We start from the raw sequence: 14,844 nt of genomic DNA on the forward strand, positions 1-14,844 counted from the left end.
GGCCTGGCGTTGCCAAGCGCGTAAGGCGTGCGACTCGTAATCCGAGGGTCGCGGGTTCGCACCCGCGTCGCGCTAAACATGCTCGCTCTCCCAGCCGTGGGGGTGTATAATGTGACGGTCAATCCCACTATTCGTTGGTAAAAGAGTAGGCCAAGAGTTGGCGGTGGGTGGTGATGACTAGCTGCCTTCTCTCTAGTCTTACACTGCTAAATTTGGGACGGCTAGCACAGATAGCCCTCGAGTAGCTTTGTGCGAAATTCCAAAACAAACAAGCAATGCACTGTGTTTGTAGAATGAGATATTTTACTGAAACTTTACCAGTTAGGTGTTATAGAAACAGATAATAATGTATATTAATTTTGAAAATCAAACAATGTTTTATGCATGTCGGTTATTTGTTACAGTTTGATATAGGGTAAAACAATAATTTTTATTTTTCACGACATTAATATTGTCAATAAGAAATAATGCTTTCACTCATAAGTTCTTAAAATTGTCTTACAAATTACGTAATATGACACGTTACAGAGAAAGATTTAGAATCAATTGTTTAGAGTCAAATTTTACTCACTCCAAAACCGAACTACACTGCGCACCAGCCAAAAATGCTACCACTCTAATGAATATACAAATAGGGTCTAGATGATTGTTTTTGTTTTATAGTATTGGTTACTCTTGTTAGTTGTAAAGCTACACATTAGATTATATGTGCTCTGTCCACAACAGGTATCGGACTTAGATATTTAGTATCATAATTCTGTAGACGTGTCGCTGAGCCACTGAATGAGGGCGGGATGCTATGTGGTTTTGTTAGGTGAAATGAAAATACTTTGGAGCTATATCGAATAAGTTCATTAAACATGAGATTCAAACAAGATATACAATTATGAAGTAATGCGAAAACGCTTATTAACTGTGACAATGCGAAATGAAATGAAGATACTGGACAAAAAGAAACATAGAAAATTAACAGTCTTTAATAAAACATTCAACATAAAAACAATGTTTGTGTGTGTACCTGTTTGGCTATGGGCTGTTGCTTCTCTACCAGATTAAAAAACAGAGTTGGTTTGTTTTGTTTTTGGAATTTCGCACAAAGCAACTCGAGGGCTACTGTGCTAGCCGTCCCTAATTTAGCAGTGTAAGACTAGAGGGAAGGCAGCTAGTCATCACCACCCACCGCCAACTCTTGGGCTACTTTTTTACCAACGAATAGTGGGATTGACCGTCACATTATAACACCTCCACGGCTGGGAGGGCGAGCTTGTTTGGCGCGACATACGAGTCGCATGCCTTAACGCGCTTGGCCATGCCGAGCCCCAATAGAGTTGGTACAAAAGTAGATTGTGAGCGCTGTATAGCTTGAGTTAACATACGAGGGCTGTTCAGAAAATACGCGGACTGTTTGAATTGCGCGGCTCCAGTTGGTTCCAGGGAAATCCGCTTGGTGTCGCTAGGTTCGTACAGATCAGCTGATTACGACACCATTTCCCGATTGCAGATATCTTCATTTGTGTATTAGCTACGCTGTTTTAAGTGAAGTGCGGTTTTTTCGTTTGGCGGATTTCAGAATGAATGACCTGAAGGAGCAACGACTTGCTGTGAAATCTTGTGTTAAACTTGGAAAATTTGCGACTGAAACTTTTGCTATGCTTAACACGGCTTACGGTGATGTTGCTATGAAGCGTACGGCATGTTTCAAGTGGCATGAACGTTTTAAGGATAATCGACAGTCCATTGAAGATGATGAGCGTCCTGGACGTCCTTCCACGTCAACTGACGACCCACATGTCGACAAAATCAACACCCTGGTGCGGGCAAATCGACGTCTGACTGTCAGGAGCTTGCTGAAGGGTGTGGGATATCAGTTGGATCTTGTTACGAGATTTTAACCGAAAAATTGAAGATGCACCGCGTTGCTGCGAAATTCAGCCCTCAGAACTCGTGAGTTTTTGGCCAAACACTCGATCACTGTTCTTCCCCACCCCCCTACTCACCTGACCTTGCTCCTTGCGATTTGTTCTTGTTCCTCAAACTCAAAAGACCCTTGAAAGGAAGAAGATTTGAGACGATTCCCGAGATTAAGGCAAATGCGACGAAGGAGCTGGAGGACATTACAAAAGAAGCGTACCAGGACTGTTTCAACAAGTGGAAACACCTTTGGGATAAGTGTGTGCGTTGGGGAGGAGAGTACTTTGAAGGGGTCCCAGACCTGTAACTTCTAAATAAAGTACATTTTGTTTTATGACGTCAGTCCGAGTATATTTCTTTAACATACCTCGTATCATGTATTTAGCTCTTTAAATTTTATACAATAGGTGTCAAACAATCTAGCTTAAAAGTGTAAAAGAGTCAAAGATTAAAGTGAGAATTTAAACGAAATTAAATTTTCATCTGAATCATTAAAGACGATTAGTTGTTGTTAAGCGCAAAGCAACACAATGGCTATGTGCGTTCTGCTCATCACGAGTATCAAAATACACTTTTCAGCATTGCAAGCTTGCAGATTATTTACCACTGAGCCACTGAAGGGGGATTTCAAAACAATGGCCCGGCATGGCTAGGTGGTTTTAAGGCACTTGACTTGTAATCTGAGGGTCGCGGGTTCGAATCTCCGTCACACCAAACATGCTCGCCCTTTCAGCCGTGGGGGTGTTATAATGTGATGGTCAATCCCACAGTTCGTTGGTAAAAGAGTAAACAAGAGTTGGCGGTGGGTGGTGATGACTAGCTGCCTTCCCTTTAGTCTGACACTGCTAAATTAGGGACGGCTAGCGCAGATAGCCCTCGAGTAGCTTTGCGTGAAGTTCAAATCAAACCAAACATTTAAAACAGCGGAATAAATTTAAAACATTTTAAGAGCCAACGTGATCAAAATTTCTTTGGGCAGTTAAGTAAATTGCATTGAGGTGTATTGACCAGCTCAGTGACTGTGAAATTGCCATTGGTATTTGCGACATAAACAACACAAAACTTGAATAAAATGACTATTTATCCATGACACTGAAGTTTTATTAATTTTAGGACAATTTTACTGTTCAATTTTTAATATGACATATAATATTTCTAAACAATTATTTTAAATGTTAATTTGTTAAAAACCAATCCTATATGCATAAACATAATTTTTTTATTATACGATTTAGAAGATAAAGTAAGATCAGCTGATCCTAGTTGTAAATAATGAAGATATGTTAATCCGATTAGGTGGCAGAAAAACGTTTGAAATTTGCAATTTATTATCACAATTTATACTATGTGTTTCCTTGTAGCATAGCGACATCTGGTTATCTGCCTTGTCCATCGAGGGAAATTGAACCCCTGATTCTCGCTTATCAATCCGAAGATTTATTGCTGGCTCACCAAGGATTGAAGTTATGTTCGAAAAGACAACTTGTAAAATTAAAGAAAATAAACTAGAACGTGTGGGATAGCTTTCATCTCTGACAAATCGCTTTGGGTAAGATTAAAAACTTATTGTGATAGTATGAACATTAAGATGTATATATAATTACGTATATATGTGTGTGTTTAATTTAAAAGAAGTTACAAATAATATAAAACGTACTAGAATATGTCAAGTTAAAACATTTACAGTGAGGTCGCTATAATGCGATAGTATGATGTACTGACAAAGAGTTTGAGTGTCGTGTTTTGTTAGATCAGCTGTGAATTTTAAATTAATGTTGCTGCTGTAAGTAACAGTATTACATACATTAGTAATACAAATTATTGTATAAGCTTACAAATACAAATGTTTCGTCAATGTAAAATAATTAAAATGTATTGTTTTCTTTTGAGTTTTTTATACTTATCGTCATCTTTAATTTTATAGAACAAACATGATGATGATATGATTTATTATGTGTTTATCGTAGTAGAACAGTATCAAAGCCTAAATACTTAAAATATTCAAACTGAAAAGAATAACCACAGTAGTAAGCTACTAGGTACATTCGGACGCCAACGCGTTCTAAAGCCTTCTTTGATTTTACTTTTTTTATATTTTTATTTTTACTATTAGTAACAATGGTGTTAGTAACGATCACACCTTCAATAAAATATGTACTTAGTTTGTAGTAATTTTCAACTCACCATTTACTAGCTTAAATTAACGTAGGCATGTGATTAATAATAATTAATATGAATTTTAACTAAATTATCATTTACTTAGACATCCACACAAATAACATTGAGCATACAAGTGAAGCATGAAAAATAATGTTACAGTTTTAAAATTTAATTTTAAGTTTACTTAACCTTTATCAGTAAACCTGGGTGGACCCCAACAATAAATATTTTTAAATATATTATCATTTACCAGTTACATTTTATGTAATTGTCGCATTATCATCCCCTGACACAAAAAATAGTAAAACTTTAGATTTTGTTGCAGTCAGATAGCTTTGTGAATAAAAAGTTACATAGGTTTTGTGTGAACCCCAAGTAATATACAGATTTTTAGCTCTGCGTCTTCATCAGGCATTGTGCATATGGATTCACAGAGGTAATCCATTGTGATAAATGGTGATTATGTATTTAGATCTCCTGAAGTGAAGTAATGCATGTAGTCTACTTCAGGGACATCTCCAGAATCCCTGTGCAATGATGAAAAGTGTCAAATCTGCCTTTGTAGATCTGGGATTGCTTGACACAAGACAGCATGCTGGTCAAGGTATTCCAGTAACAAAAAAAATGTTATCTTTGCCCAAGAATCGTGGACAGGGAAGTCCTTCATACTTGTACAGCATGTGAAAATTATGTCTTCGCTGATCACTCCACACCCAATGTACAGTGTAATGAGTGTTTGTAAAATGACTGGTAAAAAATATAAGAATCATTTTATGTTCACTCAGAATAAGTTTTGCTTACATGTTGTCCAAAATTTAGCTCTGAAATGAAGTTTGATGTAGTTTGACCCCCTTGGGTCCATTCAAGCCCCAAGAACATTTTTGTACAATTTGGTGTTTTTGTTATATATAATTAATACAAAATCTGCTCTAAAATTCAGGTTTGTAAATGTGCTTTTGTTAATTTTTCTCATCAGATAACTAATCTGAGCTTTATATTTTTCATTGTGCTCAAAATGTTTTGTTACTTTCATTAGAATGCTTAAGTGTTCCAAAAATATGATACTGAGAATAGAATGGAAAGTGGAAGTGTAACATTATATCACTTGAAGATAATATAGTTTTTATGGAAACTCTTTATGAATGAGTATGTTTGAAATGACAAGAAATAATAGGTCAGTATCTGCCTATACTGTGTAAGAAAATTCACAATTGTGATAAATAAAGGGGAAAAATTATATGTATATATATATATATATGACTTTTATTTCTGTGATTGATATGTTTTGGACCCTTGGTAGAGTGTGTTCTGGATCAAGTAAATGAAAGCAAAATGAAGAGCAGATCAAAGTCTGATTATATTAGATTTAAGAGGTGCATCTTTGTTTAACATGTGTGTTTTACACTTAGAAATCTTAGTTTGAGTTGAGATTGGAGTACTATCATTTTGATATGCTGAAACTTAAAGTTTAATGTGCTAGTTAGTATTCAGAATAAAGTATGTTTGTTCCTATGTGTTCCTGATAAGAAAATTTTAAACCACAATGAAAAATATCATACAGATTATGCAAAGTGTACTGTTCCATTGAGTATTGGATTAAAAATTTAGACAGATTTAAGATGAAGATGGATTGGTGTCTTGATGTTTTCTTTATTCACAGGCTAACTAATTACTGATTAATATGGTGTCTGCTATCATTGATAGAACATTCAAAGAGTGAAGATATGGGTGCTATCAGTAATGAATGATTCTTTACTTTTAGGTGAAGATTACCATTCATAAACACTAAACTCTTGATGCTAAAGAGAATTTATTGCTTTTCAAGTAGTGTTAACTATGTAGATATTAACTTATGGTTGAAGTTATTCTGTGATTAATTAATCTTTACAATGTATTAACTTGTGTTAATATACATATATATTTTGGTTTTAACTGGTCAAAGAATGCTAGTGCTTCAAAGAGGAATTTTTCATAGCTTTGTTTGATATATTGGTTAATATTATTGCTTTGACTTTATTATAGTGACATATGGTCTTAAAATAATGTTTAAGTTGTAAATTGTAAAGCTCAGTACTTTTATTCTGTGTGGAAAATGTATCGGAATACAGTGACAAATATTATGAGCTCTTATGCTCTAAGGCACTGTAAACCATTTATTATTGTTGAAATTTTCAATTGTCATTTTTTCTATTTTTCTGGATGGGTTTCACTGAGATTTCTTGATTTTTTTTTTCTCGCAGTGTAAATGCTCAACAAAGTAGTATGAAATTTAGTACATACATCATGAATGGTATCTCTAACTTTGGCTTTAAGACAAATGTTTAAATTTATTTAGTTTATCAGTTTATTTCATGAAATTTACACACTTTTAGAAAAACACTAAGAATACACCCTTTTGTATTATAATTTTAAAAAAATATTTTATCATTGGCATTATTGTTTCATTTTAATATATATTTCAACCTGGTGGATTTTCATTAAACTATTTTTTGTAACTTTATTTTGTGATAACAATATTTACCAGCATAAATGTATCAGTGATATGAGATACAACCTTTCAGAAGGGTGTAACATCATGTTAAGTATCACTATTTTTTGCTGACAGTATTCTTCTGTTCATTTTATACTTAATAAGTATCATCTGTTGTCAATAAATTATAAGCTTGCTTATTTATGTGAATACAATAAATTTAAGTTGATGAAATATTTTGTATGCTCAATAAGATTTACATGATGTCTTACATCGAATAAAATTGTCATAACTTAAACTATAAAAATTTTTAGAAATATATAAAAATTGCCTGAGACTAAACAAAACTGTAGCACAATTCCTAGGTAAATGGTTTATTCCTGTGTCTTCTGAACTTCACAGTAAATTCTGTTGTTCTCTGCAGGCACTGAATCCATTTTTTTTTTTATCAAAACCATTAATTAGTTCTTGCACAGCTTCATTCACTATACATTGACATAAACAGTTTATAATATGCTCTGCTCTATCCAGTAGTGTATAAACTGTGTTTGCAGCTATTTTCAAAACTGGTCTCCACTATATTTATTTACACCCTTCTATGACTTCACAAATTGTGGTACAAACAGAACCCAGTAATAATACATTTTAAGATCAGTTTTCTAAGCTGTTTTTTAATACTAATATATCCTTGATTATAATTATAAAATGCAGAAGATGTAACCTGAAATAATTCGTACATATATGTACACAAGTGATTTTAAGTAAGTGTGTTCAGAGTTTCTAGTTTACTGCCTTGAAGAAACTGAGGCTTTCTTAAATATTAGATAACTCCAAGTCAACAATCAAATCAATTATACAGGGTGTTCGGATAGTCACTGTGCAGTTTTGTAATCATATTTTATTCAGTCTATTTCAAACCAGCAACTGATAGAGGTGTTTAGAAACAAAATAAGAAGGATCCAGGCCTGTATTGATGCAAACGGGGGTCACTTTCAACATTGTTTATAATTGTCATTCATATTTACCTCCTATATTCTATATTGAAACATGTCTGTTAATAAATATATAAGTGCACAGTAACTTTCCAAACATCCTGTATAATGTAATTACATAAAAAATTTGTAAAATTTCATTTCTAGTAATTTATTGACTATAAACAGTTATAGCATGCTTTATCACTGTATTAGTAAGTTGCATATATGTATCAAAATATAAATTAATCACATTAGATATGTTTGAATGAAATACTTCTAGCAAAGGAAATAACTGAGTGTTAACTCAGTATATTAAGAAATATTTAATAAAGGGTGAAACACATTTTCTGTTTAAGGATGCAATAAATATTAATACTTATTATTGTTTATATACAATCATTTCTTTGAGAGGGTATGTTACAAAGAGATTCAGTCAGTTGTGATAAATTTCAAGGGTATTAGACTAAGAAGGTGTAATTGTTAGGAAATCAATTGACAAAAAAAACTCTATATAAGAACCACCTCAGGAAATGTTTTTTTCACCTTAGGAATAATCTAGTGTGTTCTTTTTGTTTTGTTTTCATCCAAGAAGTATACTCAAAGTGTAAAAATTGTTCCTTATAGGTTATAATAATGGGATCAAAGCAGAGTTGTCATAGTTCTCAAAGTTTTCCACAAGGTGCAGATAATCAAGCAGTGGAAGTAATTTCTAACAGCCAAAGGACTGGTAGTAGACACAGCTCACCTTCTGATATAAGACAGCATACTCAAAGTCTTACAAGTATGATTAATGAGCAGTCTGGTCAAACTCTTGAATTGTCCTCAGTTCGTGGAACTATTGTAGGTGGTTCGAGAACACCTGATTCAGGCCTTAGCTCACCTGATGACATGCTAACCTTCACTGGAATGTTTTCTACTTATTCTTTACCTATACAGCTGCTCACATTGAATGGTAAATCAAATTATATTTTGTAATCTAAGTATGATTATCCATAGATATACAGTATCAATAGCATATGCATGTGTATGCTTCTGTGAGAATACATAATGGATTTTTTTATTATTTTTTTTGCCTTTGATTTAACTGCCCCATGACCAAGCTGATGGAACTGCACAGGCAAATTTGTAATGGTGTCAAGGTTATTTTTATGAATTTTAGACAATTGTAGTTATGAGTGGTTAATCAAACTTTTAGTTAGGTTTTGAATATTAAAATAAACATCAAATTTACACTATTATTAAACATTTAAATTTTGATTTAGTTACTACATAAGAACTGAGCAAGATATATGTACTCGCAAAGTATTCAGAACCATTGATCTTGCTGTAGTCGTGTTTCATACCTATAGGCTTACATAAAAAACAACAACAAAAAAACATTATCCATCTCAATATTGCACTGTGCACTAAAAATAAGTGATGTTAAATGAATACCAAGGCTTATCAGGTTGGCTAAGATATGATAAACATGGTTATGGTCTCAGAGCTGCTTATATCATCAGCTTTCATGAAAAATAATTTTTGTGATGTGAACTAGGTTAATTATACCTGGTAACAGAAACAGTGCAAGAGTTACTATGAGAACTTGCTTCACTAAGAACATAAATATACAAATATTTTAGGTTAACTAAGTTCAGTGTTTTTCACCCGACCAGGCCATAACTGATTATATTTATAATTGACCTGTTAGTAGTTAGCAGTTGTTTGTTATTTAAAAATAAATGTTCAGTCAGAAAACTTGTTTCCACATTTATTTCTATAGTAATCTAATAAGAATAATCATAATTAAGATTATATACAGATGTCAGATGTCTGTTTTATATTTGTGTGAGACTTAAATTTTGTTATAGTGTTTGGGTGTTTTTTCTCTCACAATACGTGAGAGATGATCTTAATTTATGGTTTGATTCTTTTTGGATAAATTATCTTGTTAGGAAATTAATGATACTTGTTATTTATGCAATTTGGACGTGAATTTTCCATAAAGTATGTATCTTTATAGTTTTGTCGTGTAATTAGGATTTGAAAGTTAGTGTATGTGAGAAAAAAAATCAAGTTGTTTTGTGCATTTGTTTATAAGTAACATTTAAATTACTAAAAAAGATATATCTAGAAACAAAAGTACATGCTAAAAATATTGGTGAATTATGTTCCTGTAAAATCAGCATATGAAAATCACAATATTAACTACTGATCAAAACAACTTACCATTGAGAGAATACATTTCACACAGAAGCTTATAATTTATTATACTATTCATATGCAGAGTGGTACACAAACTGACTAACACAGTTATAGGTTATTTTGCAATTTTTAAAATTTTGGGTTTTCTGTCCTAAATTCTACATCTCTGGCAATAGATGTTCCATGTCTGGATAGGCTTAATCTCTCTCTAATGAAAATACAGAACAACATTGTTCTGTACGTTATTTTAATTAAAGTTTTAATACCAATACTAGCTGTCTTTATAATACATTTTTTTACTTCAAGTGGGTTTCTCATAATCATGGACTAATCTCTCTCAGTATGATTATTCTTGCTAAAATTTTTCCCACTTCTACGATTGCACGTAACAAAACATCTTTGTGAACAACCTCTTCTCTGTTTCCCAGCCATTATGTTTCTTCCTTTCCTGTCTGTCCTGTATGACAGTCAGGATCCATTATCATCCTGATTGTCTTCTTTCTCCTGATTTGGAAGTTGTTCTCTCTCTTGCACTACCACCTTTTGAGGTTGTTTTGTTTCATGCTGTTGGATAACTCCTCTTGTGACTTATTTTCTTCAAGTGAACATCTCCTCTGGCTTGTTTGTTATTCTATGATATTTTGATCTTTTTGTATCTCTTACCAATGAATTTATCTTTAGCTATTAAAATAGAGAAGATACCCAGAGAAAAGGTATCTTATGTGTAACACTAGGGGAAGTTCAGGAATTTTAAAAATATAGAATATTAGAACTAAGAACTTAAAACTTGCATACTTTTAAAATAAGGATTTTTAGCTAACATGTTATGCTATACCAATTAGTATAAAATAAAAGTAGTTTAATAAAAATTTTGAATATAAGATGCAAAACCTTATGTCATGCACAATAAAGAATAACTTCCCTCCACTCACAACATTAGCTATTATCAACCATGCTGCCCCCATATGCAAATTTTTATTTACACATGCCACAAACCTTATGCTTTCTCTCACTGGAATCAAGTGATTTCAACATATGCTTCAAATAAATCATCATGTTTCATCTTTCCATTGAATAAAACATAGTGCAATGATTTGATGCATGTGAGTTTCCTTGCACCTCTGTTGAACTATCATATCTTCCATGGCAGTTCTTGTACTTGAATGTTGTTTTTCTTGTTTTTGTCATTTTTACTGTTTTATGTTCTACACTGTATATTCATAAAGTTGTCTTCATTTATTATAACTTCCAGATTTTCTGGAAATTTGCTTTCATTTATCTCATTTAATTCTGAAACTAATGTTACCACTTTGGGAGTCATGCCAGTAACTAGCACTATCTAACAAGCTACAGGTATGGGCAACCCAGCATGGGTTTTTATCAGTGTTCATCCTCTGGGAGAGTAAATCTTAAAAAGATTGGCTTCTTTCTTTGGTTCTCACCTACAATTTCACCTGGAAATGCCAATCCTGTTTGTGCAGGTGGAGATTCCGATAATTGTTTTCACTACCAGATAGATATCAAGTGTTTGGTTCTTCATTTCCATTATGTAATCTCCATTCCCAATATGAAGATACTATGTTTTTTTCACTCATTTATTATGGCTTTCCTTTGTATTCTTTCACAGACAATTCCCACCTTATTTTATCAGGAGTTTGATAACCTGTTGTCCGGAATTTCTTCGGACCTTGTCTCATGCTCTGTGGTCAACCATTTGTCATACAATCTACTGCCTTTAGAGAGATAAGACAGCTTACAGTTTTATTGTTAATTATCTGTAATTATTTGAATTCCATAACATATGCTTATTTAGATTAGTTAATACTAAGTTGCATTATGAATTGTAATTAGGTTTAACATGGTATGTTCTTCATTAGTTTAACTATATTATTTCCTTACTTTTATGTCATCATTTCTATTTCATTGTGGTAATAATCATTTTCTTCACTTGGTTTGAGTGGAACCCTTATATTGGGATTTTTGCTTCATTATTTATTATGTAGATCCCACTTTGTCTGACCAGGTATCCTGCAGTTGAAATATGCACTGTACAGCCATGTTGAATTGTGCTCTCTTCCATGGCTTTGAAATTCTCACCAACGAGATGGGGTGTTCCACAAGATTGCTTGAAGGTAAATAATGATGTGATGTTTTTGCTTTGTAAACATGCCTGCTCCAGACCATACCACCCATATACTGCATGGGTAAAGCAGAAAATGGATAACTGCACATTCCTGCCATGCAGAAATCAGTGTGATCTGCTTTTCAAAATAGGGTTTAGTGGTCACCCACTGCACTGTCTCTAGTGATGACATTCTTCTGGACTCTCTACCATGTATTTACCCTCTTTTCTTCCCATGGAGTGTGAGAGTTCTTACCACTTTTCAGTTCCAAGCTGCTGGGGTAGTTGACTCTTGAGGCACACTCATAATGGGTTTTATAAAATGACAGCTATAACTGTTCAGTCAGGAGTAAGGATGGTGGCATTCTGCCAGTGTAAATGAGATGTGGCCTCCAGAGGAGTTGAGCTGTCACTTTGATTGGGAGCCCTCATCCAACTGCCTTATGTATGTCAGTACCTCATGGCCTGGTATTGGATTTAAAGTGAACCTGCCAACACAAGTTCTCACACAAAGTTGGCTTGTATGTTGACACTGGAAACAGAACTATAAGACCAGACCATTCAAACAACTACAACAAAAAGGAAAAAAAGGTACTCATTCTAAGTCACCAGTTCAACCCTTAATCATCAAAGCTTCACAACAAATCAGTAACCTGTCTGAACTTTACCCCCTTCCTGTTTCTCAGCCCAGAGCCATGTTCCACACCTCCTTATGAAACTTACCCAGTGCTCTCATTACACTATGTAACAGAATTTTTACTTTTTCTTGTTCCTGGGCAGAAAGTGTTATTTCCCAGTTGCTTGTGTCTAAAGTAAATGGAAGACCTATTTTTCTCTTCAGACTTTGCTTTTGTGACCTGGGAGCATATAACAAAAACATAATGAGAGACTATATTTGGGGGCTGATACATGAAAGTGATTTACATTACAGTTGCAAATCTTAAAAAAATTGCTCACTTCTAAACATTTTTGTTCATTTTTGTATAACTTTAGTATAAATACATCTAAATCTTGATTCATACGTTGTTTTATTCAGACCTTATGTAAATAAAATTGTGCAAATTTGCCCATTTTTACATAGAAAATAAGTTAATTTCTAAATTTCATTATCCAGGTCACAAAAACAAAATTTGAAGGGAATAATAGCCATTTTCTGTACTTTTACATAAGCAATTAAGATATAACACATACTATCCAGGAACAAAATTTGTGTTACATATTGTTATTGACATCACCTCTGACCATGACATATCTGACAAATCCTTCTTCTTTATCCACCTACATTCCAGTAACATTGAAGATTCCACACAATCAAAAACTTATCTAAACTTGAACCTTAATAAATTCCTCATGAACACCTGAAGAATCAGAGACTCTGCAAAGCACTAATTCATCCCAGCACCAGCCTTCTCTTTGTTTCTTCAACTTAGTTCTTCTCACTAACTTCTTGTGGCCTTACCAGTGAAAATGGGTTTTCTTGAGGTACTCAAATTTCCCCTCACACCAAACTCTTGGCATAGTATTTATACATCCTCACTGCTCTAAAGGACCTCATGCCTAATATTGGCTATTTATTCATATTAGCTCCTTCACTAATCCACTTATTAATTCTATCAAGCTTTCAACTCATTCAATTTATTTATAATTTGCTCCCTATACCTTCACAAATCAAGCACATTTCACCTTTGATTCACAAGCAGGGTGAAGGAGGATTTGATTGATTTTTGAGTGCCTTAGATGACTGATTAGTTCTACTGAAGTAATTAATTTCACATCAAAACAACTGCTAGAGAGATATAGATGGTTATCTGTCTCCCTCCCTTGATTTCATCTGTATTTTGGGTCATGATGGTGGTACATGGGATTGTTCCAGTTTGTTCTTGGCTATCCCTTATTCTCTCTACTTATGTGGTGTTATTGCCATTTAGAATGCCTCAGTCTGTTTCATGGTTGGGGGAACTGATTGCATGCAATATAAATCTTTTTTGATACCAGATGTAAAGTTTCTAGATCAATAGATCAGAGCTTATCCTTTTGTCATGCCCAGAAGTTGGAATGGATTTCAGTTCCATAGTTCCTGGGATTGAGGGAAGACAATATGATCCTCATCCTACCCTCTTGTGGACTTTGGTATTCTACACAGAGGTTTTGGATGCAGCTGACTTACTGAATACAGTCTACCTCACTCCAACCACTCTACATCCAGAGGTGTATCCTTGTTTACCCTCTTTTCTTATTGTGGGATTATGTTACAATACCTTTCACTGGTTAGGAGTGCTTTCCTACAACATTCTCTCCTGCTTATTGGGCTTCTTTTCTTTCTGCCCTGATATCTTACACATTCTACACTAGGTGAAGAGTATACCTGGCTCAGAAGTGGTGTGATTGCCCTCTTCAGATACAACTTTCTCCTCTTCAGAGGTATCCTTTTGGGGAGTAAATTTGTTCTTCCCTCACACTTGTTCCTCTTCTTAATCAATGTAGGATTCTAGATAATCTTGAGAGAGGGTGGGAGTAACCTATCAGAAGTTATAATTTTTCTTTATATTGAAAATGTATCTCAGATAGGCACTTTCCTCTTCTCACACTTTCTATACTTCATCCTTGCACACTTTTGATGCTTCCATTTCCTGCCAAATTTTGAAGTAATAGTTCAGTAGTAGGTGCATAGAGGGAGCTATGGGACTGCACTATGGTCTTATTGGTGGAAAGGTTACACATGAGGATTTACATGAAATACAAGTTGAAATCACTTGATTCAAATGGGGGGGGAGCAGAAAGCTTGTTTGGCATGTATAAATAAAACTTTTGCATATAGGGGGCACCAGTGCATGAGAGTAGTTAATCTTGTGAAAGGAGAGAAGTAACTATCAGAAATATATTTTCAGTATAGAAAAATTATAACATCTCAAGTCTCACTCCATTTCCATCACATTTGTAAGTGATTGAACTAAGTTCAGTGATATGTAGTCAGTTTACATTTGCCAGATTTTCTGCTGCTTTTCATAATTCCCTCAGATATC

General features: G+C 33.9%; 2 protein-coding genes across 4 annotated transcripts in view; both read left to right on the forward strand.

Moving 5' to 3' along the window:
* Positions 1-14,844, forward strand: part of LOC143248735 (uncharacterized) — a 198,979-nt gene that overhangs the window by 59,279 nt on the left and 124,856 nt on the right. The window lies entirely within an intron of this gene.
* The window catches only part of LOC143248723 (E3 ubiquitin-protein ligase znrf2-like), a 30,400-nt gene continuing 18,826 nt past the window's right edge, over positions 3,271-14,844 (forward strand). For 2 of the 3 annotated variants that reach the window (XR_013027161.1, XM_076497388.1), the window contains exons 1-2: positions 3,271-3,460; positions 8,140-8,467. Coding sequence is in view for 2 of the 3 variants with exons in the window: in XM_076497388.1 (XP_076353503.1) it covers positions 8,149-8,467 (319 nt within the window). In the remaining variant the exon portion in view is untranslated. Of the gene's footprint in view, positions 3,461-3,644; positions 3,695-8,139; positions 8,468-14,844 lie in introns of those variants that run through there. The other variant, XM_076497400.1, reaches the window with a different exon arrangement.

Source organism: Tachypleus tridentatus, chromosome 1 (genome assembly GCF_004210375.1).
Source record: "Tachypleus tridentatus isolate NWPU-2018 chromosome 1, ASM421037v1, whole genome shotgun sequence".
Lineage (NCBI taxonomy): Eukaryota > Metazoa > Arthropoda > Merostomata > Xiphosura > Limulidae > Tachypleus > Tachypleus tridentatus.